Raw genomic sequence first — 27182 nt, forward strand, 5'->3', positions numbered from 1 at the left:
CTGCCTCTTTCCAGCTGCAGTAACCGGGTATCAGCATCCAAGTGAATCAGCATCAGGTCATGCCAGTCAGTTCTACATTGCACTGCTGGACACTAACAACAAGGAGCAGAGGCTGGATGAAAAAGGTACAATTAGCATTCTGTTAGCTGGACTTCTAGTCGTCCTATTTTCATATTTGGTGGATTTTGTAAAATTGCATGTTCATTTTTAATGTTCAGTTTTGTTGAAACTGTCAGAGAGGTGTTGATTTACTGTAACTCTAGAGCAACATTTAAGAATATAGGTTGCTTTTTTGCATGATATTGCAATATTATATCTAGATAGGCTATTAGCTGTTTTGCTGTGTATACTTAGTAAAGAAATGCTTACTAAGAAATAAAGTCTGACACACCAATGTTGTTTTTCCTCCTCTGCAGAGGATCCGTTGTTGGACCTTCCTGAAGACACGATCCTTGAGCTGGTGTGGAAAAACAACGAGCGTCTGAAGGAATATGTTCTGGTGAGCTCCAAGGAGCTGGAGTATGAGGAAGACCCCGGCTCTCTGAGTGAGACAGCCAGAGCAGGACACTTCACCCTGGAGCAGTGCCTCAACCTCTTCACAAAGCCAGAGGTGCTGGCTCCAGAGGAGGCATGGTATGGATACTTATTTTGTGATTGGATAATGGAGGTGTATTCAAGAACTGGCCCTGTCACAAATTATGCAACATCGTCTTTATATTTCTGTCTACTTGGCACTTATTTCTCACTGTCCAGGGTCGTAGTAGAGTCCAGTTTGCACGGCCAAATTAACTTGGTCCATAAATAATAATACAAAAATTCCTAACAATTGTCCTACAAAATGACTTTAGTCCAGTCCTTCCCTATGTGGGACATAATATGAACAAACAATAGGAAAAGAGCTCAAAACAGAGACTGCGTTGACCTCTGATAGCTTGCAGTTGCTCATGATGGAAAGGTGTGAATAACTGAATGAGGGCAAACTGCAGTCTGGACTAATGTTCATATTAAGGCTGAAACTACTGAGTATTTTCATTATCTATGAATCTGCCAATTATTGTCTTGATTAATCATTAAGTCTATAAAATATTATTAATTTGTGAAAATGGCCATTATAATTTCCCATTGCGCGAGGTGATAAATATCAAATGTTGTTTTGTCCAAGCTACAGTTCAAAACCCAAAGCTATTACATCACAGTGATATAAAACAGAAAAAAGCAGGTTTCTCACATTGGAAAAGCAAAGGATTGTTGTCAGTTTTGAAAAAAAAAAATCATAGATTATTACAATATTTGCAATTTATTTTTCTGTCCATTGACCACAAGTATCAGCTGTTCATATTCAGCTGTGTACTCTATACATTTTCAGCTATATACATGTTTGTTAAACTGGTATTACGATGCTTTGTAGGGTTGTGCAATATGACCAAAGTCTCATATCCTGATATAGGTCATTTTATATCTCGATAATGATACATATAACAATATAGCACATTTTCTGTAAATTCAATGAATAAATGGTTTCTGGTCTGGTCTACACTCATTACATTTCTATAAGTACAATAAAAGCTTTGCAAGTAAAAAGCTAAGAAGAGTAATTTATCAATGTAATATGCACGAAAGATGGACAGACTCTAAATGATGAAAAATATTGCTGTAAAGAGTGTGATGCGACACAACAAAATAAACGATAGAGCATAATATGAAACGGTAGATGTTTTTCTATTGTCACATGATATACATCGTCATATTGCACAGCCTTAATGCTTGGTAAAGATAACATGCACTTCAATGAGATTAAGTTTTAGTTGTCCTTTAAGTTTCTAACTTCATGGCAAATTTAAATTTAGTCAGTATGACTTTTGTTCATAAGGACTGGGTCACTTGGAGTTGAGTAGCATAAAACTCACTCAACAAAGAAAAAACTAAATGGCTTTAACTAATAATTGATGTTGTTTTCAAAAGTTAAACTGTTCAACACAGGATGTCTCCTGCTTCACTGAAAAGTCAGTTCTCACTTTATGTTTACTAGAGATTTAAATTTTCAGTAATTTTGATCATTTTCAACCTGAACCGACTGAAGATGTTATTACTTGATTGTTTGTCTGCCTCTTGTAGAGCAATGGTCTATATCTGCCCTCTGTTTTTAAAGGTACTGTCCAAAGTGCCAGCAACACCGCGAGGCCTCCAAACAACTGCTGCTGTGGCGTCTGCCCAACGTTTTGATCATCCAGCTCAAACGCTTCTCCTTCAGGAGTTTCATCTGGAGGGACAAGATAAACGACATGGTTGATTTCCCTGTTAGGTAAATACTCAAAAGTAATATATCCATCAAACATTCATTTTTATTCATTATATTTATATATTTTAGTAAAAACGCACACAGGCATAACATGTCTTTACTGATTAAATCCTCATGTAGTACTTACAGCACAGCCTCTACTATTCTCTTGTCCTTTAGGAATCTGGATCTGAGTAAGTTCTGTATTGGCCAGAAGGATGAGATGCAACATCCCCCCATCTATGACTTGTATGCAGTCATCAACCACTACGGGGGAATGATAGGAGGCCACTACACAGCTTACGCTCGCCTGCCAAGTGATAAGAACAGCCAGCGCAGTGATGTTGGTGAGTCTACTGTCAGTGAGGTTTATTCCCACCTTCATATAACTGTTAGTTTTTCTGATAAGTGGTCCATCCTGCCTTTTTTTCTGTTGCTCTGTTATACCACCCTGTTTCCGACCTCTTCCTTCCTCTTCTATTCTTCCCCAAACAGGCTGGCGTTTGTTTGATGACAGCACTGTGACAATGGTGGAGGAGAGCCAGGTGGTGACACGCTACGCCTATGTCCTGTTCTATCGACGGCGAAACTCCCCCGTGGAGAGGCCACCACGGTTCCTCAGGCCTGTCGGAGCTGAGTCGCCCACTGCCACAGGAGCTACTGCCAGCCAGGTGAGGGCGCCACACCAATAAGAGACCAGAGGCCTGTGTCATTCGAATGTGTTAGCCAAGGTTTATCTTTTATTGTAGCCTTTGGCTACGTCACATTTTACAAAAGCTTACATTATTGTTCCAAACACAACCATTCTGGTGATCAGTTCCCAGTTTAACAGGTTAAAGGTGAAATTAACTAAAAGAAATGCAAGTATAAAGTATTGCAGTGTAGTCACAGGTTAAATGTTTAGTATATAAAGGATGTAAATTTAATAGTAAGTGTTCTGGGAAATACAGCATGTGATGCTCACCAGTGAAAATTGACAATTAAAAAAACTGAGAAGTTCCTTGTAGATACATCCCATTATGATGAGAGTGTTTCATGTGTTTATCCTACCTGATCTAGAATCAGTTTGTACTTGCTATATTGAGAAATGAATCCAAATACTTCACCAGACATTGAGAGTTGTGAGCATATGAAGTATACTGTATATTTGAATGCAACAAATACTTCAAAGTCTTGAATTTTACTGTGCCTGTGGCTGGAGAAAATTGACAAATGCATCAGGCACTAATCAGGAATTAGAAGTCCTGTGACAAAAGCCTGTGTGTTAAGAGTCTCGGAGTACAAGTGCTTTTCAATTAGTCTTGACAAGAGCTGGTACTGTGAGATGCTTAATAACTATGGCCCAGTGGGTTCATAATGGATAGATCCATCACTGAGATGTTCTGTTAATCTCTACCCAACAAAGTTCAGCTGCAGCATTAGCATCTTGTGACATTCAGTAGCTTCAGCAGATTGCACTGTTTCTCCTTAATCATATATAAGGATTTCTGTTTGGTGTTAAAATTGACTTATAATCAAACAGAAAACCACAGTGTTGGTATTTCAGAGCTGGTGGCTGACTTACTGTTGATTAGATACAAATTAAGCTTGGGCGGTATCAAGGCAATACAGTATACCAGGGTATTTAGAAATCCCGAAGGTATGATTTTCAATACCAGCGCTCCTCTTTCTATTAAACTGATACGGAGGTGATGTATTGTAGTGCACAGCTTATGCCACCAGAGGTCAGTCTCTACTCGTGGAACAGGCAGCTGAACTGAGAAAGATGGCAACTGCGAGTGGTATGGAATTATGAATATATTGCCAGATAACTTAATCTTGAAATTACTTCTTCAAACTACAAAAGCAGTTTATTAGCCACATGATTTTATTCAACTGCTAGTCTGCCACCACCACTTGCACATCATCTCCGTTCAGCCCACTGATGTGTCGCATCTGACATGTCAACAAGTGTCACGGGGTTGTCCAGCAAGAGTCAATGGAAGAAAGGCATTTATTTCCTATCTATTCATTATTCAATTGGCCATAAGTATTTAAACCCACCAACACTTCTCTAAGTAGGCTAATTGCATATTAGACACACAGCACTGTAGACAAGACAATGTCATACATTCTATAATGACTTATATCACCAGCAGCTTTTTTTTACACAAATACCATCATATACTGTATACCCCGGTGAATTGTCAGGAAGGTATGAAAAAATAGATACCACTCAAGCCTAATACAAATGACAAACAGTTAACATGTGGACCCCGGCTGATGAGGCTGGCAGAGACCTGTGAATGCTCTTGAACATGAATGCTAAGTCATATAAAGTAGAGAAGTTCATTGGTCGGACAAATTACAGTGCATGATTTCTTTTACTCTTGATGTCTGTACTTTCTGACTCTTGCAACTCAAAAGGTACAATTTAATGTCTGTATCCAGATGAGATCTTTCCCTGTCTACAGAAATGAAAAAATGCTGTTGTGTTTATAAAGTGAGCATTTTTCACATCGGTTACCTTTTAAGTCAACATGTACTCAGCTTGCTGAGCACAGTGAAGATGTTCTTGTGCGTCTGTGTTTGTCTCTGCATATGAATTTCTTCCGCATGTGATTTCTGAAAACAAGCCCCTCAAACTAGGGATGTACGATATTATCGGCACGTCATTGGTATCAGCCGATTAAAGCTCTAAAATGAAATATCGGCATTGGCAAATTCTGCCGATTATGAGAGGCCGATATGTCACCTTCCCCTCTGCCTCCTGACTGTGCATCCCTCAATGGACGCACAGAAAACTCTACTGCTCCACCCACTTGGCAGGTTCATTTAAGTTTTAATACTGAGCTTCTGAACTCCAGTTCTCCTAAGTTCTTCCTTCATATGTTGTCTTTCTTGATCATACTTAGTACAATCTATGCTTGCTTGCATAATAGTCTCCTCAGCCAGCTGGAAAAAAAATATGTGCATATATTGGTATTGGTATCGGTAATCAGCCACAATGAGTTGGAAATATTGGCATGTCGGATATTGGCAAAAAATCCAATATCGTGCATCCCTACCTCAAACTGTCCCATTTTGTCCCTAAACTATGAATTAAGAAGGCAGGTCTCTAGCTCTGTAATCATCACGGTTGATTTGAAACTGAGCTAGATCAGATAAATATCTCTTATTGTAATCACAGTATTTGTTAGACCACGCTTTTTCCCAGAAGCTGACACCGGTTTCCGCCAATCGCAGGCCTCTCTAATATGGCGGGAACTGGAGGAAGAAGAAGAGGGCTTCTACGAAGGCCCCTGCGGACTGTTCCGCTCTGGGCAGCGGAGGCGCCAAACGTTGAGGAACAGGGAGGAGGAAGACGAAGACAGAGCTGAAGGGCCGATGCAGTGCCACCGCTGGCGGAGGATGTCAGATTATCCCGATGACGACTGTATGCGATATTTTCTTCTGGGCACCCTGGCAGCTGCATTTGCTCTGTTCGTCAATTTGGTGTACCCTCTACTTTACAAATCCAACTGGACATGAGCAGTGGCTGCTCGGCAACTTGTTGGGTGATAATCAAACAAGGAGAGGTCATGAAACTAGGGAAAAGGCAATTCCAGTTTTGATACATAAGGTAACACACTCCATCTGAGTGAGTCATCCATCGATCTTCAAAATTTAAAATGGTTCTCCACGCTACACAACTCTACAACAGTTAAAGTTTACACCAATTGACCCTCTAAAATATTTCTGACACTATTTCACAAGTTAAAAACGCTTAGGGCCCAGGTAGAATGAGTGATTGCATATGCAATTATTAATTGACAACAAAAATATCCCTGTCATCATATGTCCTGAATCTTAACTCTTACCCTGAAACTTGCAGTTAAAGCTACAGGAGAGTGCTTGGGATCAGCACACAGTACTAGTAAACTGAATGTGAATTATTCACTACATTACCTCTATGCATTCTATTGACTCCAGTGTGTGTTTGTGCTTGCCAACAAGTTTGAAGCTTTTAGTATCACATTTTTGACAATTGAGTGAGTCATCCATTGATCTTCAACTCCTGGGACAGCCTTAATCCCGGGACAGCCTTAATCACCCACACTAACGCTTAATCCTGCATAATAGTTCATACTTGACCTTGAAACAGTAGTTTGACAAAAACAAACTTGACTCAAGAACCAGGAAAACCACCAGATATGGTTGAAAGTTCCAGAAAAAAAGCTAATAAGTGGACCTTTAGTCGAGATTTATGTCAAATATGCTATATAGTTGTGTAGTAACAATAGCAAATGCTTATATGCTGATAATAAACATTTTATGAAAAAATGAAGATTTGAGTACAAACAGAAACTTGCTCTAGAGCTACAGATGATGCTATTTATTGCACTACACTCTTAAGAGTATATGTGAGAAGAAGAGGCAGTTCAACAGTGATGCATTTTAAATTTTATGTCATGAAAGAGAAAGAACCTTATATGTTTTGTGCGACCCGTCGCTGTTGCCTTTTTCATGTCTAGTAATTGAACACACATTGATTTAAAATAGTCATTTTCTTTCCAGCCAGTTGTATGGCCTCTTTCAGCAATATGTACTGTGGTTTACTTTGGTGTTTTGCTTTATGTAATTTAGTTTTTTTCCTCCAATATTTGTGTTTTTTTTAATTTTATTTTATTGAAATGACTGTCAAAGTCTGTAATTTTCTTATTTAACATTTTTAAGCCATAGCTAGGTGAGGGTTTAAAATTCTCAGGATGAATTGTAGTAAACGAAGACGTGTTTCTCTGTCTTTTCAAAATCCGACAAAGATTACTGATAATGGAGTCTTGTCACAGCCAAGTTAAACTAGGGGTTTGTGATTTATAACTAAGGAATTACCGTCCACCTCTGAATGTAATGATGTGTTAAAATATGTTGCATTGTTTAGAGTGGAAAGCACCAGAGTTTTTGATTATGGCAGTTTTGAAGCTCTTAAACATTCAATTTGACTTAAATATTGAACTAATACAGTTACTATCTTGTCTCTGTGAAATACTCAGCTACTTGGTTTATTTGTTTTAATATGAAAAGCCCACAAGATATTCTTTATTTATTACATACAAGAACTTTAAAATTCTGTATGATTTTATTGTATAATGATTAGAAGTTAAATTATGAATTGTTTTTTAACTGTCTTTTTAAGGTCTTCTACACTTTGTGCAACTCCAAACTTGTCCATCTATCAATTCTTTCCTCTGCTGCTGCAGGGGCTGCGAGTGTGTGCGAGTGTGTGCAAATGTGGGTCTCAGGGAAATCCCAGTGCTCTTCTGGTGTCAAGGCAATGCAGAGCAGCCTGTTTGCCTTAAATGCTCGGCATAGCTGAGTGCATCAACAGACTGTGTACACTTGATTCAGATATATGCAATGCTGAAGTGAGTCTAGTTTAAAAAATCTGTATTAAGTATAGCTTGTGTTCAACATGCACTACTTTGAAGAGTTTGGTGAAGAACTTGCAAATATGAAATCTCCTTGCAGGTGATATAAAGAGCAGTGCAGTCTGATCAACAGAAAAACTCGTCTTGACAGTTGAAGTTCAACTTAAGAGAGTTTCAGCACAAACTGCACTTGTTTTAACATCAAAATGCTGTTGAGTTTTCCTTAAATTGACTTGATTGAAATGGACCTGACTGAAGATGAAACTGTGTAGTCAGCTATGAAATGTAAATTGGAAAGTATAATCATGACCTGTATTTTGTGAGGAAAATACTGAAGGTCTATATCTGTAATATACTTGTTGCAAGTACTGTATTAAGAAGAAAATCATAACCTATTAATTTCCCTGCAATAATGTATCTAGATGCCTCCACAAAATGCTGCTTTCTAATATATAAAGCGTTGTACTCCTTTTGGAAATAAAATGTCCATCTATTTAGAGTCTTTATGTGCATTATTTCAGCCTTTTTACATCCTCACCATGAAATCTCCTCGATAACTAAACCAGCATGATTTATTGTCAACACTGGTTTATTTTACAGGCCTCTAGCCAGTCACTATTTGGGGCCGACCTGGATCCTGAAGGGCCACCTACGTTGACCCCAGAGGTGCCCTCTGACCTCTTCGCCCACTCCGGAGAGTGCGCTGCGCCATCCTACAGCAACATGGAGGAGGTGGACTAGTCACGACGAGGACTGAAGAGAATTCTGATCAGAGCTGGTGACACAGGGAGGTCCCAGGTGGATGTGAACTGACCAACAACTCCACAAGGAAGATGTAGTTCAGTAGCTAGAAGCTGCTGCTCAGCTAAAAGACACATCAGTGCTCATTAATCACATAGACATCTGACTCGTGTGTCAGAATAATGGTGCAATGTTAGGAGATCTGGAGGTGGTCTTTGGGGAATTGACTGCACTCACTTGTGAAAGACCTTCAGACGCACATATAGATGTGTACTCAGTACTAACTAGACACACACACATCATTGATATACTCACATAAATCTACTTACCCATGGATAAAGACTTAACAAGCTGTATATGTAGTTCTATTCACTCAGTGCATATAGTGACACACACATAATCTCAGAGCTCCTGTTAGCAGCTCATGGTAAGCTGCTGCTAAAGGAGTTTATCCTCAACCGCCTAAACCGAGTTGAGTGATGTGTCAGCCAGGCTTCAACGCACCTTGTGGTCTGGTTTCAAGCTAAAAACCTCACTGCTAACCTTGACCAGACCTGGCTAACATTCTCTTTATTGAGCATGCTGCGGTCAATTATTAGGGTAAATTCGGGGAGTTTGAGTGAAGATTGTTGTAATGTGTGTAAATCTTTTCTTTTTTCTTTGTGTTTTTTGAGGTATTGCCTGTTTTTTTTTGTTGTTGTTTTTGTTGTTTTTTTTGTGGCAGGTATTCAGTAACTTGGGTTGGAATTGTAGCAACTGAAAAAAAATGTCAGATGAGATTTTTTTAATACAGAGGGCACAGGCTTTTTCTCTTTTGTCGCTTTATAAACTTCATTTGGCTTCTGTTTCTTTAGCGTACATTTTTTTTGTACTTGTTTAGATATTCGATCCTGTGGATGCAATCGTCAAAGGCTTCAGTATAAACTGAAATGTGCATGACTGCATGTTCATACAGGCTGTAACCACAGCCCCTGTTAAATACCCCCTCTCCCTGAATCTTTGCTACATTTCATTATTTTTGTTTTGCGTGAGTTGTCCAGTCTCACCCCTCCCCTCCTTTGTAATAAACTGCATATATAAAGTGGGGATCATTAAGAATGCTGCTGTGGATACATATTAATGGTTAATATAAATAAAAACAATTTTGAGAATCGCTGACATCAGTGTTTTACAATTTATTGAACAGGATAAACTATTTTTGCAGCAGTTTGGTAAAAAGATGCATGCCAGCTTTTTTCTGTGGATTGTATAGAAGTACTATGAGCCAAAACTGTTATTGTGTATACAGGTTGGAGTCATGTGTTAGGCCTACACAGGTTTTTCAAAAATTGCAGCTGATCAGGAAATGCTTGATTACCAACCAGGCAAGCAGGCAACTGCCCTAAGGCCCCAAACGTCCAAGAGTCACTGGCGGTTGGTTAGTGGTAATTTGATTTTTAAAATTTTTTTTTTGGTTGTATGCCACCGCTTAAGAACAATAAAAACTAAAATAATTTTCTATATATTTTTATTGTCAACAAATCCCACGAGAAGACAAAAACCAACAATGACTGAATGAGCCAAATGTGTATTAATCCGCTGCTAAAAATATTCTCCACTACATACTGTACTCCTGTTTTAGTTATGTTTGCTAAAAAGTATGCTGCCCAGTTGTTTTGCCTTTTAAAAAATCAAACTATATATTTGTCATCTGTTTGTAAAGAATTATGACATGAGTAGGAACCTTTGGGCTTGGGATTCAGTGCCACAGACAGGGTATAGAATAAAGTAACACCAGCCTTGACTTGAGTGGTGTTGTGTCAAAGTGTAGTTTTTAATATCTGTAATATTTAAATTTAAATAAGGCTTACATTGTGCATATTCCAAATAAAAAACTTGGTGGTTGGTTTCTGCGGCCTCTTAGCAGATTAAATTTAGATTGGCTTAATTAAGCCAAATTACACGTGTATTGTTAATATTAAAGCATATACCTTGTTGGCGAGGACACAAAATTACTATCACAGCTCTGCCCAATTTCAACCTCATGCCTAATCAGCCAGAATGCTTCTAAACACTGTGTGGACAGTGAAAAGTCCTTTAGTATGAAGTGCTTTACAGCACCGGCAGGTGGCGCGCTTTACTCTGTCTGGTAGTGTGCAAATACTACACCTGCCAAAGAAGAAGATGGCATGGCGAACGAGGAAGTAAATAAGCATGAGTCAGACAGTAAAACCGGTTAGTTTTCAAGTTTTAGTTGACTTATTTTCACACAAATAACTGTCGTCCGTTGTATCACTCTCTCTCATGGCGGAGTTCGACGAGAACAGCGGCCGCCGAGCTGAGGAGCATGACGGGACAAACAGAAGAGATGTCCATGAGCCCGCATGTGGCACAGTGGACCCCGCAGTGACAGTCCCTCGGGGGCTGTGGTCTTCAAATCATGACCGGAGGAGAAAGTTAGTCTTGCATGTCGACCTCAACAACACCATACTTGTGTCGGACGCTGTGACGGGTCAGGGGACTGTAGCTGCCCTGGACTACTTCCTCACAACCGTCACCTGGGGGAAGATGAGCCAACACGGTGAGCTGGACATTCACACTTTTCCGTATCTCAACAAGAATGGTAGGGATTTATCTGTGCGACGAGTAAAGTGATCGACATTATTGTTCTTGTGGTGTTTGAAGAACACGCCGAGTTACTTTTAGAAATGAGGGAATTTAAAGTCCTCCTCCTCATCTACTTTTACTGAACACATGAGTAGCGACAAGCTGTCAACCAATCAAAAAAGTTCAGACGTTATTGAAATGAAATACGTCACTGGTGTCTCATATATGACGAAACGCAGGTCATCTACAGTTTAACTAGGTCAAAGGTATAAATACATATTCTGTGATGCGTTCATTATGCTAATATGGACGTGTCATTAAATTAACTTGTGGCAGAATGTCACCTAGAGCCATTTCTATGAGAGTTGAACTGTTTATTTTTATGTTTGTTGCTCAGACATCTCTGTGTGTCCAGTTGTATGTAACTGATGTGACAATACTTCATTAGTCATTCATTCATTCATTGCCTTAAATGCCTTTTTATGTCATCATCATGCATATTTTTCACAGGTTGCAAGGCCATGTTATTCATCATTGGTTGAAGTGAACAGACTGATCAAAATATGACTGATTAACAGGTGTAATTGTACAGGGCTTGACTATGTCATTGGCTATACAACTGCATTTTAGTTCTACTGCATGAGATATTAAAGGTTATCAGCTTCAAGGCTCATCAGGATACTGCACCAGTACCCTAGAAACAAACTCCTCCACTCATTGTAATCTGTGGCCAAACATTTAGTTTATCCTCATTTAAAACCATCCTCAGAAACTTCTCACCTCTTTGCAGGAAAGTGGGAATGGCTGAGTGAATCGCCCTCTCTGCTCCCACCGTGCGACGGCGCTGTTAGCTACTACTCTCAGTTTGGACGGATACCTGGCTTCACCTCAGCTGCGGGCCAGCGTTTCCGCGGGGTCCTGGATGAGCATCTGGATCTCCTCCGCTGGCCCGAGGACATCAAGGCAAGCATCCCATAAGACTGAAATTGCTTAAGAAGGCCAGATAGACAGTGCTTGTATAAAGACAAAGAAACTTGTATATTTTAGTCGTCTATGATCTGAGAGACAAATCTTACCCAGTGGTCACCTCTGCTTTTTAGATTCACATCAGTATTTTTAATTTACTGGAGACATTTACGTGGAATGAAGTATTAACAAAAAATACAGTAATGACAAAACAATCGCACCTGACAGGACAGTGCAACATAAATTACTTAAAAAGTGGTAGAACATACTTCAAGAAGGCACCTATTTACATATTACTTTTGTCTTATCTGACTGTAATAACACAATGGACAGTTTTATCTAGTGTCTGCTGGTTTCTGTCCTTTCTAGCACCCTCTTCCAGAAGCCAATAATTCTCTTTTTAACTACAGCACATATCTTCCCAGCTCCCCATTAACCATATTATTGTTACAAGTTGTCGTTTTCCCTTTTATGGTACATGTGTGGTATCTCAGCTGCAGATTTGCAGGTGTAGTTTTTTTTAATACATTAAGCAGTTTTTTTTTTCCATGGAAAACGGAGCTTCGTTAGCGGCGCTAGAAACCTGTTGAAACAATGGAGCTTGGAGCCATTTGTTCAGCGGATCAGTTAGAAATAACGCAGGGAGGAAGAGGAAGAGTAGAAACAGCCATAGTGAGATGTTAAGAGCCAGCTCTGAACCGTAAGAGCTGCAGACAACCAGCGCACCTCCAACAGGTAAACTTCTTATTTTACTTTGCTGTACTGTGTAATGGCGTCGTGGTTTGGCGTAATTACTCCCAGAGTGGAGCAGCGAACTTACACACTGTGCACGTAGCAGATGTCCATATAAAGAAATCCATCATGAACTGACGTCAGCTTGGGCCGAAAGTAGAAAAAAATGTTGGAAACCAAGCGTTCAGAGCAGTCTGAAGCTGCTGCTTTTTGCTCACAGGGATTACTGCTACATATGTTTACCTAGTTATTTGACAGGTCGGTCTTTTAGCATGAACATGCGACATTGTGACATTATATATATGTCTGAAAATAAGGAAAAGCATAATATGTCCCCTTTCGATAAATTTCCTTTTTGAACAGTTTTTTGTTGCAACCTACAGTACAAGTCAAAAGTTTAGACACACTTTCCCAATCACTTAATGAGAAAGTGTATCCAAACTTTTAGCTTGTACTGTATAACTGCATATTTATTTGTGGATACATATGCATATATTTGACTTAACATTTAGATTCAGTCATATGGAGGTTTCACTTTCTGTTTTTATTTTCGTTTTTTCAGCCAGGCCTCCCTTTTACAATCAGGATTTTCTGCGTATGCTTCTTTTCATTATTATATTCACCTGCAGTCCAGTCTATTACACTTCCTGCAAACCAGTTTGACATTTTGATGCAGTCACAGCATGTGTAACTGACTGCTCCCTGACTCTGTGTTCCACTGCAGGGAGACACAGAGCTGTCAGTAAAGGGTGAGGATGGAAGACTGTACCACTGGATCCTTCCCTCCTTCTTCCAGCTTCTCAAAGACCTGGTGCAGGAAGAAAGGGAGTTTGCCATCTTGTTTCGTACGTTCGGAACTGACCTACCTCGTGTGCTGCGGGCTGTATCCAGAGCACTGAACCAAGGGGCTCATCCACTGTTCCCTGATCTGCCTGATCTAAAGGTAAAATAGAATCACCCCCATTTATTACTAAGCCATAAGTTAAAATCAGACATTCCCACCACTGTCTCACTAGTATACAGTGTTGTAGCTTAATAGGGTCAGTTCACCGGAATTACAAAAAAACATTTTTACCAACAATTTACAATTGTAGTTGATCCCAAAAAAGGTGCTTTTATGGTGACTGCTCTGATGGAGGCCACTGCAGATATTGCCATAGTGGAAGCATCTGACACATAGTTCTCTGCAATATTTGGAAAGCAGTGACACAGGTACATATGGTCTTGGAATCTGAAGCTTCTCAAGTTCCGTGAGTGAGGCATTCAACGATTTCCACTGCGTGGATGTGCACTGCTCTTATCCTCTTTGCTTGCTCAGACGATTTGGCTCCCAGCAATTTATAGAGAAGATCAAGTTCTTACCTTGGTGTCAAGGTCAGGTCCTCTGTAGAATTGGGGAATGATGCCTTCCAGGCCCAGTAGTTGTCTGGCTTATCATCAAATTTTAATAGGCCAGAGCTTACCAGTTCATGACATATTGAATACTTGGCTAAGTCTGTTGTAGCAGATGAGCTGAACTCAAGGGCTCTGGTGGTCGGTTGTGTAAGTGACTGGCTGGGTTGGGTTGGTGCTCTCTGTGGTTGTAAGTGTCACAAGGCGGACTTGGGTGGTGCAGATGCTCTTGTGACAGGTACATGTTCTTCAGATTCATTCTCAGCAGCTGCCTCTTGAACTTCAGCTTCAGCGATGGCTGCCAGGCTGCTCTCTCTAGTCACAGTGTGTGTAGTTTGGCTTGAAGCTTAGCTTTCTTCCTAGCAGCCTCAGCTGCAGCCTTTTGTTCCTCCTCTTCTATGTAAGCTTGCACTCTGAACAAATGAGGCTTGTATCTGTGCAGACTCTGCCTTTGCACGTGCTTTTTCTGCTATAACACTGGCTGAAGAATGTTGACTGACACGTGAGGTGCTGGAGCACTGTGTATGTGCTTCAAGCATTTCTTATATTTTCCACCTCCCTTCATTTGACTGTATTTGGCTGCTGGACGATTTGTTACGATTAGTCAAGATAAAGTTAAGTTTGTGTTTTGGCTGTTCGAGGCAAATTAACATAGGCCGTGCCTGTGTATATGTGTTTGTATTTAGTTAAGCCCCTGGCAGAACTCAGAACTCATGCACCAAAAACATTTTTTCTTTCTGTTATTTTCCTCCAGCCTCTCCTTTTTCCCTCTCATCCCTGTACGTTTATAAAGTGCATTTGCGCATTCATAAAGCCCTAGAATTGTAACAAGTTGTAACAGTTTAAACTCGCATAGACATGCTTTTGCGTCAATTCGCATTGTCTTCGCAAATTTGTCTGCTTGTGTCCTTGTATTGAGTTTGTATGTAATCGCACTGCATCTAATATTTGCTTTGCATTCTGTCTGAACATACAGTAAGAATGAAATTGTGTTTGTCCCAGCCACCTGGTCCAGAACATCAGACTCCAGCTCAGTTTGCTTGAAATATGGGCATCGTGGTTGACGACCAAGCACATTGCATCTGTTACTTTGTCATGTACCTTCACACTATGTAACATCACAAACTTCGGGTCTAATCTGAATATGCCACTCAACTCCTTGTACAGGCATTGGTCATTTCTCATCTTGACTACTATAACACCTTTCTGGCATGGCTTCCACCATGCACAGTAAAACCTTTGCCAATGGTCCAAAATGCAGCAGCACATCTTGTCTTCAACCAATCAAGAACAGCTCATGTCGTTCCACCTTTCATTACTGTCCATGGGCTCCTTGTTGCTGCTTGCATTAAATTTAAGTTAAAGCCATTAGCACTGCACTCACCTACCTGAATTCCCTCATTCTGGTTTTATATGCCTTTCCACTAGTCTTACCGTCACTGCGAGGCAGGAAATTTCAATCCAAAGTTCTCTCCTTTATGGCCCCTCTGTGGTGGAAGGAGTTACCAACTTGATTTTATCAGCAGAATCCATCTCTGTCATTGAAAATTTACTTGAAGACAGGCACTTAAGTTTTTTTTGTTTTTGTTGTTTTGTTTTGTTTTGTTTTTTTGTAATCCGAGTTTTTATTGCTTTTATCTTTGGTGCATGCCGGTTCAACATTTCACACTGTGAGACATTCCTTGTTACTTACAGTACACGTAGCATCAGTGGTATAAAAAAACAGAAACAAAAAATACCCCAAAAATAAATAAATTCAAATCAGTGGTGCAAGGGACATGTTAATACAAACATAACTATGAAGAATATCCACACAACAGATTGTAATATCAATTACCACCAGGAGGCAACATTCATACTACAGGTTTATCAGTTTGTCTAATGAGTCCAAAAAAGATCCCATATTGTTGCCTTACTCTTGTTTCCGCTATTTATCCTGTTAAGCATATGTTTGTAATAAGCTGTTTTTGTCATGGTGTATGCCCATTCTTTTAACTCTGGAGATTTGGGTGTTTTCCAGTGTCTAAGTATTGTCCTGGCAGCTACTGTGATACCTACCATGATTACTGAAAATTCTCCATCTGATATGTTGTGTATTTGGGTTCTATCCCCTAATAAGCATAATCTTGGAGATGGTGATAAAGTTCTTCCCAGCCAGTTGCTCAGATATTCCAGAATTGTTCTCCAGAAGGGTTGTATAATTGGGCATTCAAAGATGCGGTGTATTCCCAAGTGCCTGTGTCTTTCTGACATTAAACCCATTCTATTGGGTCTTAGTGGTGTCCAGTAGTATGTATGTGTTATCTTATATTGGGTGAATTTCCCTTCAGCTTCTCCTATGTATTTCCCATTGTTGGACATAATTTTCAGCCACTCCATCATCTCATAATCTTTGTAAGCTCTTACAGTCATCGCCAAGCAGTTGGCCGGTTGCTCTGTAAAATACAGAAGCCTGATGATGCTCCTCAGGTGGTATGAAACAGTCCATGATGTGGTCTCCATCTCTGTACTGGATCCTGGAGGTAATATAGTTCCTTATTTGCAGATATTTCCAAAAATTTTCTTTCCCTCTTAGGTTATATTTTCTCATTATGTCAGCATATGACATAAACACACCCTCTTCATACAGATCAGCAATATTACATAGCTCATTAAGGTGCCACTTCTTCCAGTACACCGGTGTCTTTCCGATGCTAATCACAGAGTTATGCCATAAGGAAGAGTATAATTGTTTACAATATGATAATTTATACATTTTATATATTTTGGTCCAAATCTCTCCGGAGTGAGACATGATGGGATTCCATACATAATATGTACACTGAGATAATCTATCAGTAGGGGTTAATGGAGATGATAGCTTATTTTCAATAGTAACCCACTCTAACTGTTTATCTTATTCCAGTTTGGCTATTTTGGCCATTTCAAAGGAAATGTAGTATGATTTCGAATCTGGTAACCCTAGGCCTCCTTTGTTCCTAGGAGAATAGATTTTGCTAAGTTTCACCCTGGGTCTTTTCCCCTCCCATAAAAAGTCTTTAATTATCGTGTCATATTGTTTAAAAATCTGAGGAGGAATAGTAACTGGCAGCATCATAAGCACATAGTTGAATTGCGGTGCATTCACTATTTTGATTACATTAACCTTCCCTCATAATGTGAGCTTAATTTTCCCCCATTTATCCAAGTTAGTTTTAATTTTTTGTAGCACTGGTTCAAAATTTAATGTGGGCATTTCCTCCTCATCTCCGCTTAATTTGATTCCCAAGTATTCCATCCCTTTTGGTATCCATTTAAAGCCAAAATTTGTCAGTGAGTTTGGATTACATGATCCAAATATAGGCATAGCTTCCGACTTTGTCCAGTTGATTTTATATCCTGATAGTTTGGAGTCAGATTGTATTGTTTCCATTAAATGTGGTGACGAATTCAGTGGGTCCCCTACCAGTATCAAAATATTGTCCGCATATAATAATAATTTGTGCTCCTTCCTACCTCCTTCCAGCCCCCTAATATTTGCTTTTGCTCTGATGGCATTAGCCAGTGGTTCCAGTACTATGTTGGACAATAATGGTGACAGAGCACAACCCTGATGAGTAGCTCTAGTAAGGTTAAATAGAGCGAGATTATGCCATTGGTTATCCCTGCTGCTTTGGGGCTTTTATATAATGTTTTAATCCATTTGACAAAAGTTGATCCAAATCCTAAATGTGACAAGACTGCAAATAAAAATTCCCATTGAACTCAAACACCTTCTCAGCATCAAGTGAGAGGGCAACAACTGAGTCTTTTTCCGTTTGATTCAACCAGAACAAATGTAATAATCTTTTCATGCTGTCCTTTGACAATCTATTTTTCATAAATCCTACTTGATCAGGATGTATAATACTTGGTATTGCTTTTTCCAGGTGTAGGGCCAGGATCTTATTACTGATATCAAGGCCTTGTTGAATGTCAGGGGGAGAGATCCTAATGTAAAAGCCTCATTATATACCTCCTGCAATATTGGTGTCAGGATATCTACATGCTGCTTGTAGTACTCCACTGGGAATCCGTCAAGACCAGGTGACTTCCCTGCTGTCATTTGTGACACAGCATTCCTGATTTCATTTTCTCTTATTTGGCTGTCTAGTAATTCCACCTGTTCGGATAACAATCTAGGCATATTAATGTTGAAAAAATCTGTCATTTCCTCCTGCTTGGGAGTGATGTCTGATGTATATAGTTTTTTATAAAACTGTTGTAGGATCTCATTTATTTCCTTTGTTGAAGAAACTATTGTGTCGCCTTTCTTTATTGCTGGTATTACATTATAGGACCTTTTGTTGTTTTAGTTGTCTAGCAAGTAGCTTGCCTGTCTTCATGCTTCCCAACCCACTGCTTCTCTATCTGTGCTGTCAGCATTAATTTCAAAGAAAGATTTAAGATCCTCCTTCAGCAATGAGTTAAAGGTCTTATCTTGTGATAGCAACGTATACATTCTCCATCTACCTTTTTTCTCTGTGTCAGTATTTATATCAATATCAAGCTCTACTGCTGCGTGATCTGAAAGAGCTGTTGCATTTATTTAACAATTTACAACTTGTCTCATAACGGTCTTTGATATCACAAACATATTGATTCTAGAATAAGATCTATGGCAGTTTGAGAAGAAAGTATATTCCCTTTCACTGGGATGTATCAGTTGCCATATATTCACCAAACCTATGTCCTCACTGATCATATGTATTGCAGCTCTATCCTTAGGCATTACTGGGCCTCTAAGTTTGCTCCTGCTTTACCTCTCATCACCAAACATAATTCTTTCCACAACACTTCTGTAGGGGAAAAAAAGGAGAAAGAAAACAAAATGCCAAACTTAAACAAACCTCAAATAATGCTAACTGAGGCCTCTGGCTTTTCTCCAGCCGTTAGAAAATGAAATAAAAACAATACCAGGAAAAAAAAACGTTTTGGTCCGTGGGGTAATGCACCTGTAGCCACTCTCTGGCTTTGCTGCTCAAGCAAAACAGACCCAAGCCCAAACCCCACCCATGTCTATTCAGCTCTGTCCACTTTTAAATCAGTCTGTTTTCCATTGTCCATGTCACCCTTCACTGTGCAACAGTTCTGTTACCAGATAGAGCATTCATTCTTACCCATCTGCTTTGCAGTTCATCTTGATGAATTTTTCTGCCTCATTGGCGTTCGTGAAACTTCGGTACTTTCCCTTCCTGGCCTTTCCGAGTTACTGGAAAGGCCAGTGTGTATGTCACATTAAGCTGCTGCAGAGTTTTCTTTGCAGTTGTGAATGTTTTCCTCTTCCCGGCTAGTTCCTTTTGACATATTGGGGAACACGGATAGTCTGAGGCCTTCCCATTCAAACCCACGTTTTTCCCTGGCCACTTTCAATACTTACCCTTGCTGACTGTCGCAGAAATCTAATCAGTACTGGTCTGGATGATTGATCCTCTTTGGGCACAGGGGCTAGTGCACGATGTGCTCTTTCCATTTTAATTCCACATCAGTTCCAAGTCCTTCACTCAAAACTTTTTTCACATATCTCTCTATTGTGCTGTTTGTCCTGTAGGTTTCTTTCAGCCCAAATAATCTCACGTTATTTCTCTTGCTGTGATTCTCAAGCACCTGAATACAATCCCATAGGACTTCCATCTTTTTCTCCCCTTGCTCACCTTGCCATATCTTCCAGGTGGGAGATCCGTCCCTCTGCTTCTTCCAATCTTTCTTGTATATCGTTCGCTGTGTTCTTTAATTCAGAGGTTGTGTCCTTGATAGTTAATGTCTGCTGCCACCCCCTGCAGTGTAGTACTCCATTTTGGCAAATTTTTCTCCAGGCTTGTTGTTTTTTGTTCTGTCTGCTTTTCTAGTGGTAACCTTGAGGCTTCCTTCTGCCCAGTCAGGGGAGGTGTTTTCCTGGTTGACATGTGGTTTGTTGACATTTCTTTGGAATACTTTGCCATTGGGGTTCCAGAAAAACCTCTGCAGACTGTTCAGACATATCTTGTCAACACAGAGGAAGCAGGTTTTATCTGAAGGTCTAAATATTGGTGGGTGAGCAGAACTCATCTACTGTGCCGCCATCTTGCTCGATGTACCCACATGACTCATGTTGGTTTTTTTTGGGGGGGGGGTTTATTAAACAAATGTATTTATTGACTTTTCATTAAAACTCAACAAATACATTACTAAACAAATACAGACAAACAAGTAAGGTGCACATATGAACATTCATATCAAAGTGCCATCCAAGAACACTCCATTTTGAAAGGGCCAGGCACTTATGCTACTTCATGGACCTGCAAACCTTATTTTAAAGGCTATATTATATATATCTATATATATATATATTTTTTAAAAGGAAAACCAGTGATGAATGTCAATTTATATACCACTGCCCTTCCTTTTTAAAAATAGCTATCTTGCTGGGGTGTAATAGTTAACCCATACGTATCAGAAAACCGATACAAGAGTCAGAGATTTGGATACATCGATACACAACCACAGATCCGACCCAAATTCTGTACAAAATTTGGCAGAAAATTGACGTGGCTGTCAAAAAACAATGGTTCCAAAATTCCTTCTCTGTCTCCCTCTACGCTGGGTGTGTGTGTTTTGTTGTGTGCGAAACACAACTCTCCTGCTGCCTCGCTTTGTTTCACAGTCACACACCTGCTTCAAACCATCCAACACATTCCCACACTGAAAGAAATGTTGGTAGAATTTTTTTGGTTTATTTATGTGTTATTTAGTGTTTGAAATGGGAAATAATTTATTGTTTATTTTGGTAACACTTATTATTAAAAAAGTAAAAATACCAATTCCTAGTTGTTGGGCCTTGGCTGCAAGTTTGGCTATCAGCAATAATTAATGATTATCAAAGATAATCATTCGTTATTAAAATCAATAAAATTATTAATAAGAATTAATAATAACGGGGCACCACCCTGGAGTCAGGGAAAAAGATAGCCAATTCAATCTCAAAGTTTACTAATCTATCAATTTGGAACTTTGATTAACAATTAACTTAATAACTATAAGCAAAATTACTATATCAATAGCTAGGGTTAGCGAAGACAATGGCAAGATGGCTGCAGTCACCTGGTGACTGAGCACATGGCATGCTGACAATTTGGCCAACAAAGGGAACTACAGAGATAAAAGGCCAGATCATGTGGTGTATAGTATATATTGCATAGTATATCTTTAATGGATGTGGACTGCTGTAAGCCCCTTGCCATCTACCTTTTCTCCACTGTCATTGTCAATTAAGAGAAAAAATTATAGTAGGCCATGGACATAATGTTATGGGATAAATGGCTAGTAGTAGGTTTACCATCTGTTCTTTAGCTTACATTCAACATAGTATGTGTAAACTGTAATTTGCCCACTTGGAAAACAAACATGTTAATCTCTTTAAAGCATGCTGATTTGGAGCAAAATCAAGACTAAGCATCTTCAGCCATGCGAAGATGTGAGGCTGTACATATGCATAGCAAGTAGTGCTTTGAGCTAAATGCTAACATCAGCATGCTAACATGCTCGCAGTGCAGACATGCTTATTATTTGCAGGTATAATGTTTACAGTGTTCGCCATCTTAGTTTAGTGTGTTAGCATGTTAACAGTGTTTAGTGCTAATCAGCACTATGCACAAACCACAGCTGAGGCTGATTTGAATGGGATTAGTTTTGCAGGTATTTAGTCATAAGCCAAAGACAAAATAAAACGTTGTCCTGAGTATGTCACTAGATGAAAAGTTAAGGTCACCAAAGTTATTACAGTTCATCCTGAGGGGAAAATGGTAATCTGTACATAATTTTAAGGCAGTCCATCCAATAGTTGTTGAGACATTTCAGTCTGGACCAGAGTTGTGGACCAATTGACCTACATTGCCATCTCTAGAGCATCACTAGTATGGCTAAAAAACTATCTCTTTTAGTTTAAAATAACTGATTTAATTTATGAAAAGTGGGCATCTTATTAAGTTAAAACTGTGTACCACAGGGCTTTTTTATTTTATTTTTAAACTCTGCCATAAGTCCACAATTATTTATTATTTTCATTTGATGTCAATAGTTTTAGGGTTATCTGTAAAGTATCCTCATTATTTATCACATAGCTACAGAATAGCAGAGTTATTTTTTATGTAGTTGGCACAATATTATTATTTTATTTCATGTCTGAGAAACTTTAATGCTGATATCACAATTGATTTAGGTCAAACTGCCAGAGGCCCTGTTTTTAATGAGAAAATAATTTCACAGAAGCGTCTTTTGGTTTTAAGCTAAACAACAGAATTCAGAGCTGTTCACACTCTTTCTTTCCCTCTCTCTTCTTGCTCAGTTAAGTGTGAATATGACTCCGGGCAAGATCCGCTGCAGCAAGAGAGGAATCGTTCTGAGCCGAGCCGAGGACCGCGTGTCGACCCGTGGCGGAGAAAGAGGCCTGTACCAGTACTTGAGCTCAGTGCAGGGCCTGGGAGGCTTCCAGGACCACTTTGACTGGTACGAACACTCCTCAAGCCAACATTTAATGTAGGTTTTGTGGCCTTTATCTCCTCATCAAACCTTTTCCATATCTTTCTGCTTCCCTGTTTCTCTGTCCAGGTGGGCTAGTAATACCTTCTCCATCCGTGGGGGGAAGCCGCTGTGGGTTGACCCCTTTGATGAGCACATTCAACACATCTTCATAGACGACAACATACGGCAGAATGATGAGGATACAATAGTTCATCCCAAGGTACTGTTACCTCTTTCAAACTGGAATCAGTATGAATGGCACAAATCGCAAACATAAGAATTTAAACTACATTTCCATAAATCTATTGAAAATGTATCTGTTTAGAGGCACAGACAACATCTCAAAAAGCCATAGATCAGGTCATGATCGCTTAGTTTAAACTGATCATTTACATATTTTAGCATCACACTAGATCTGCATATGAGCTGGAATTGCACCATATATATATATATATATATATATATATATAATTCAATAAAATTATGTTCGACCACTCTTGGTCCTTTTTTCAAATTAAGTTTACCACAAATATGAGATGCAGCCTTATATACGTATATACACACCAATTACTGGCAATCTACAATCAGTGTTTTCATTATGATGGACTGAGGTACCTTTTGACCTTTCAAAGTCAATAATGTCCTGATCTATGTTTCTGTATTGTGGTGTTCTTTTGGACAGACCTTCACAGCAATGGTTAATCCGAACTCTCACTATACATTAATAGTTGATCATGATTTGTATTTACATAGGTCTAATTACTTGTTTGCATCTATACATGTATAGATATGTTAATGACTGTGGACATGAGGTGCGAAACACATTTCACATAACACAACAGAGGCCTGTACTACGAAGCAAGTTCAACATACCCAGGATATCTTTTTAGTTAGCTGGCTTCTCTAAGTCTAACATTGGCCTTCCAGATAACCAGTACTATGAAGCTGGTTATCAACTAGCTCAGTCAACTCCGGGTTTTCCTATCCAGCTACGAGCGCCTTCTTGTGAAAGAGATGTGTTGTTAATTTCAAGCGTCATCATCAGAACCATGAATGAAGTACTTCATATGATATGAGATGAAATGGTGACACCAAGTACGTGTGGAAAAAGTCTGTTTTAGGGACAGCAGAGAGTCATATTCAAGGAAGTGAAATGTAGACAATAGCCTGTAATCATACAACAGAATAAGAAGATGTAGAAACACTAGAAATAATTTCCAAATATTAAAAGGAGGCTAAGGCTTAAAATACATGTAGAAATTATTATATATGACTTAAGTACAGAGTTAAGTAGAGAGTGACTTAAATATAGAGTATAGAGTTAAATGTTGTGCTTTCTGAAATGCTGTTATGTTTTGTAAAATGTTTTTTCAAAATTTTGTTTTTTGAAATGTTGTGTTTTGTACCTCATGGCCGCCATACTTTAACCTTTAGCCTTTAAACCCTCGTGATGAAGTTACCTTTTGTCTCTATAAATGGCCTTTTTTACAGAAGATATTTGAACTTGTGATAACATTGAAAAGCAAGAAAAGACAGAACACTCAAAACTTGCTACTTTTTATGAGAATGTTTTGACTCATAAGACAAGGTTTAGGACCTTTCTTACAACAGTTTCTGTTGAAGTTTGATATTTTTTGACCCAGATTCCAATTATAACGTGATTGTTCACTCCTACATTTTTTGGTATTGGGGTCTAAAATTGTATATTTGAAAGACACTAGAAACTCAGTTGTCAGTAAATTGTTTATGCTGTGGACTCTATATATCTATCAGTTTTTTTGGGCTACTTGGAGACAGTATTAATGCAGCCATTTCTCATAACTGTATGCTTTCAGAACTCCATAAAGCTAAGTAACATGCCACCCCCCCTCCCCCACCTCACCCCCCTTCTCCGCCTTCTGTTCGTGTGTGTGTGTGTGTATGCGTGCATGCTTGTGTTTCTCAGGTTTTCTTAGGTCCAGGTGGTGCTGACACACGTACAGCCTGCACCTCCGAGCTATATGACATCACCTTGGTCCAGAATGACCTCCTCCGGGCCATTTCAGACCCAAACTACTTCACTCAGCGTGTCCGCATCTGCCAGGAAAACTATGAGAGGAATCTCCAGCAGGGGGCAGAATACAGCACAGCTCAACCGCCATCTTCCTGTATGCCTGTTTGTCTGACAAACTCTATTTAGGGTACCATTAACCCAAAGCTGCAATCCCAGTGCAGACACAGTAGAGTGTAGGTAGTACATGTGGAGGAAGGTTACTTGAATAAGAATGCAGGTGTAGTGGTATCAGTTATTACCTAAAGATTAAATATTCAAGACAATTTCCAAAACAAATTAAATGCACTCCAGAGAGAGTTATACATGTGGCAGCTAGATGAATAGGATTTTAATTCATCTCAAATGGTTAAATACCACTCATACTTTTTCTCTACTCTGGGACAGCAATGATAAAAATGTACGCTTATACAAAGAGCTCTTCAGAATTAGATTGTAGTCTGCTGTCCTAAGGTGCACTCCCACAAAAAAGAGCTTTTGACTTAATTAAGCACCAGAGTGGCAAGGCCAGACTCTGTGATTGCAGCAAAGTCTCTGTGACTAATAAAGCCACAGGATAATTGACCTTACTCTGAACTGAAATGAAACTTGGGTCAGACAGCATAATTGGGGACAGATATGGTCAAAAATCCTTCAAGTGTTGCATTATTATCTAGCAAGTATAATCCAACGAGTTTTGCTTTACCTCCTCGTTTGTCATCCTCGCACTCTGTAGAAAATTTATTTTATCTCAGTCATTGACTTCACTGTTTACATGCACAAGTGAAAGGTAATACTTGAATATTTCCAGATGACTGAAACAGCATCTGGTTTCTGAGTATGTGTAACTTAAGGGTGATACTTCAAAGTGCTCTATAAGCACATTATGAAGGCATTGCAATCAGAAAACGACAGGGTGAAAGTGCACATTTGGCTCAAACTCTGAGCTTTAAACACCGTTTAACATTTCTAGTAATCTCAAAAGACACCACATTACATTTATGACCGGACATATAATTTCCTGTGACCAGGTGAGAGTAATCCATATCCATTAGGCACTTCAAACACGATGTTGCAGCTTTATGATTGCATTTGTCAGAGCAGATTAATATCCCACAGTTGGCACTGAGACGTATCATTAGGTTGAACGTGGGTTTGGGATGTGTTCGCACTCAATTATTTACCACAGTTTTTATGTTTTAAAAGCACCCTTGTGTGAAACTTTTAATAATTTTGAATTTGTGTGGAAGTTATGCTGATTTTAGCTTTAGGGTTTTCAGTATGTATTTATTATGCTTCCAGGGAGATTTTTATTGCTATATTTTCCTCAGGTCAGTTTTAGCCAGACAACTGAATGCAAAAAATGTCAGTAATCTGAAGGAAAGAAATACTCAGAGGGAATGAGAATACTAGTCTTTTTGTTCAGTTTGTATTGAGCACGGGCTCCATTGAAGAAGATACAATGTAAGTGAATGCACTGCTTTGAAAAATGCAAAGACAAAGCTGGGATGGGAAGCTTTGTTGTCGGTGGGTAACATTACAGTCATTTATGATTGCTTCAACTCCGCTTTCACAACAAAGTTTCAAAGTGCAAAAATCAACACAAAATGCTGTTGTCCTCATTTTGGCCTCAAAATCACACACAGCACACAGAATGAAAACATTTATATCAAACCGAGTATCAGAAAAATGAAAACATGTACAGTATGTCACTGAATTTTAATCATTGTTGCATGCTGTTGAATATGATGTATTACTGTAAATATAGTCTCTAGATGTTACAGTAAATCCTAAAGGAAAGGCAAAATGATTATTTCACTGCATCTGTTTACTTTTTCTGGTCTGTATCTACCACTGAGTTTATTATTCAAGACACCAAACTAAAGATAATTTGATCACTTGCAAGTTTAAAGATCTGAAATGCAGTAAGTTACATTAATATCGTAATACTAATCAGTATTTTGTGATTCTGAAGTGATTTAGTGTTTTGCACTTTGTATATGAGGACAGTTGTTTGTGTTAAACTGTAAGAGCTTAGCAAGTCAGTTTGGCTCTTTGCGTTAAGACTTTTGCACACTGAAACTCATGAAGCCTGAGCCAAAGCAATCATGAGATACTGTAATATCACTGTACATCGAGGTCACATGGTTACCACTTACTCTGATGCTGCATTTGAACGCACATCACAACATAACTTGAAGTTCTAAATATAAATAAACTTTGTTTTTCATCTATTTATTTTTCTGATGTCAAATAATACCGTTTGGTGTTAAATAAACCTTTAAGTTTTTTTGTTAAACTTGGTGGCGTTTTGCATAATTACGACCAAAACACACGGCACAAGATGATTGTCAATGTATTATGGCGATACTGTAAGTTAAATTGATTTGGCTCTTGCTGCTCTGACATCATTAAGACGGTCAGAATATGATCAATGTGGGAGACAGGACGGCAACAGGTTGCTTTATTATAGATTTTCAGATACAGGTCATACCTAGAGAGTAGGAAAAAAGTGTTGCAAACTCTGGCTCCATATGCATTTCTCTTTTATTTA

General features: G+C 39.0%; 2 protein-coding genes across 7 annotated transcripts in view; both read left to right on the top strand.

Annotated features, from left to right (window-relative positions):
- usp19 (ubiquitin specific peptidase 19) overlaps nucleotides 1–9564 on the top strand; it is a 32096-nt gene extending 22532 nt beyond the window's left edge. For 4 of the 6 annotated variants that reach the window (XM_067591375.1, XM_067591377.1, XM_067591376.1 and 1 more), the window contains 6 exons: nucleotides 15–125; nucleotides 417–633; nucleotides 2150–2302; nucleotides 2459–2625; nucleotides 2774–2949; nucleotides 5504–8167. In XM_067591375.1, coding sequence (XP_067447476.1) covers nucleotides 15–125; nucleotides 417–633; nucleotides 2150–2302; nucleotides 2459–2625; nucleotides 2774–2949; nucleotides 5504–5788 — 1109 coding nt within the window. In that variant the 3' untranslated portion in view covers nucleotides 5789–8167. Of the gene's footprint in view, nucleotides 1–14; nucleotides 126–416; nucleotides 634–2149; nucleotides 2303–2458; nucleotides 2626–2773; nucleotides 2950–5503; nucleotides 8168–8265 lie in introns of those variants that run through there. The other 2 variants (XM_067591379.1, XM_067591378.1) reach the window with 1 other exon arrangement.
- An 895-nt stretch (nucleotides 9565–10459) lies between these two features.
- si:dkey-32e6.3 (uncharacterized) lies at nucleotides 10460–26927 on the top strand. Its single transcript, XM_067591381.1, has 6 exons — nucleotides 10460–10966; nucleotides 11783–11955; nucleotides 13415–13633; nucleotides 22424–22584; nucleotides 22687–22819; nucleotides 24545–26927. Exons 1-6 carry the CDS (start codon nucleotides 10690–10692, stop codon nucleotides 24776–24778), a joined length of 1197 nt encoding a protein of 398 aa, XP_067447482.1. The 5' UTR covers nucleotides 10460–10689; the 3' UTR covers nucleotides 24779–26927.
- The last annotated feature ends 255 nt before the right edge of the window (nucleotides 26928–27182 follow it).

This window comes from Thunnus thynnus, chromosome 6 (genome assembly GCF_963924715.1).
Source record: "Thunnus thynnus chromosome 6, fThuThy2.1, whole genome shotgun sequence".
Lineage (NCBI taxonomy): Eukaryota > Metazoa > Chordata > Actinopteri > Scombriformes > Scombridae > Thunnus > Thunnus thynnus.